The sequence below is a fragment of the Merops nubicus genome, unplaced genomic scaffold, assembly GCF_000691845.1.
Source record: "Merops nubicus isolate BGI_N331 unplaced genomic scaffold, ASM69184v1 scaffold40420, whole genome shotgun sequence".
NCBI classification, from domain to species: domain Eukaryota; kingdom Metazoa; phylum Chordata; class Aves; order Coraciiformes; family Meropidae; genus Merops; species Merops nubicus.
In genome coordinates this window covers 1-1,447 of record NW_008582904.1, presented here as the reverse complement: position 1 = coordinate 1,447, position 1,447 = coordinate 1, and the positions used below count along the sequence as shown (strand labels likewise).

The window sequence follows — 1,447 nt, the reverse complement described above, 5'->3', positions numbered from 1 at the left end:
GACTTGAGTGCAGAGACTGTAGAGGATACAGCAAACCACTCTGGGGAGTCCAGAATTCAGGAACACAGGCAGTTCCTACTTCTTCCAGCCAGTAACCTGAACATTCGCTGTTAATGCCTTTTAAGATGCTGTTTTTCAGGAGAGCATAACTGAGACCAGCTGCAGCTGGCTAGCTGGCTGAAGCAGCACTACTGTTTGGAGGTATCAGTAGGTTAATACATAGAAAATAGACCAATAGGCTTAGAGGCACTTCATTTTCTAGATTTCTTTAAGTACCATTATTTAACTGTACCTCAATACGTAACGTTTGTAATGCGTCTTGGAATGCACTGCTCATTGTCAGTGAGGCATTGCAGACACATAGAAAGAATCTTTGGGGCTCTTGGACTCCCCCTTCTTGCTTCTTTAATCACATCCACCCTCATTTGCTACCTGCACTGCAGGCAGCTCACGCCCTCTGCAGCTCCGCTCGAATCGACCTGCCAGAAACTTCTGTCACTAAAGAGAGTGAAGTCGCAGTGAAAAGCGGATACAAGGCACACAGCGAGGCCACGCCGCTCGAGTGTAGTGTGGGGACCCAACAGATTTTGACATAAATATAAAAATAAATACATTTGGGGGAAAGCCGCCCCCCAAACTAACAACTAGCAGCTACATTGACACTGGCAAGTGTCACACAATTTTCAGGACGCTTCTTCCCTCTTAAAGAAATTTTCTACCAGCTTGTCAAATTCCTGTGAGGAATACTGCTTTAGAACACTTAAGGGAGTGAGTAAATACTGCTCTGCAAGTCCAGTTGAGAAGTGCTCACCAGCAAGAGGTGCCTGGATAACAGTGCCAGCTGCTCTTGCTGCTCCTGCCTGCTCTCCACTCAGCTCTTCCTTCCCTTTCTCTTTGCCTGTGTGACAAGTGCAGCCCTCTTCTGAGCAGAAAGACAACGCACAGTACTTCTGCTGAGGAGCATTAACACCCGTGAACTCTTCAGATTTCTCAGTAAATTTCTCTGGATTCTCATAAACAACTCCTCGGGGCACAGAATGCCAGGAAGCTCTTTTCAAGAGGGGTTCCTGCCCTTTCCTTTTGCTTTGCTGCTGTACAGACTCTTGCACAGGCTTTGGGATTTTGAGGCTGGGAAGTGCCTGGGAGGCAGGACTTAGGTATTCCTGAAAGTAAGCCTGGCACGTGCCACCCTTTACAATTGGAATGACTGAGCAAGGTTTCAGCCACTTCACAAACTCGCACAGCTCTGAAAAGGATGAGTGATCCGAGTATGGAATGGGGTGGATGTCAGGGTGGGTGACTTTTACGGGCCTGCCAGTCGGGAGGATGGCAATGGTGGGGTGCAGCATGTTCCAGCTGACGAGGCTGTCCCAGTGGATCTCGGCGACATCCACGGCACTGATTCGGCCGGCCCCCTCCTCGGTGGTGAACACGTCGGGCAGCTCCA

General features: G+C 49.2%; 1 protein-coding gene across 1 annotated transcript; it reads right to left on the bottom strand.

The window, feature by feature from the left end:
* Nucleotides 1-683: 683 nt before the first annotated feature.
* Nucleotides 684-1,439, bottom strand: DCLRE1B (DNA cross-link repair 1B; the record flags this gene model as incomplete). Its single annotated transcript, XM_008939046.1, has 1 exon — nt 684-1,439. A coding segment is annotated over one exon (756 nt), but the record flags the coding sequence as incomplete, so codon positions are not given.
* Nucleotides 1,440-1,447: the final 8 nt, after the last annotated feature.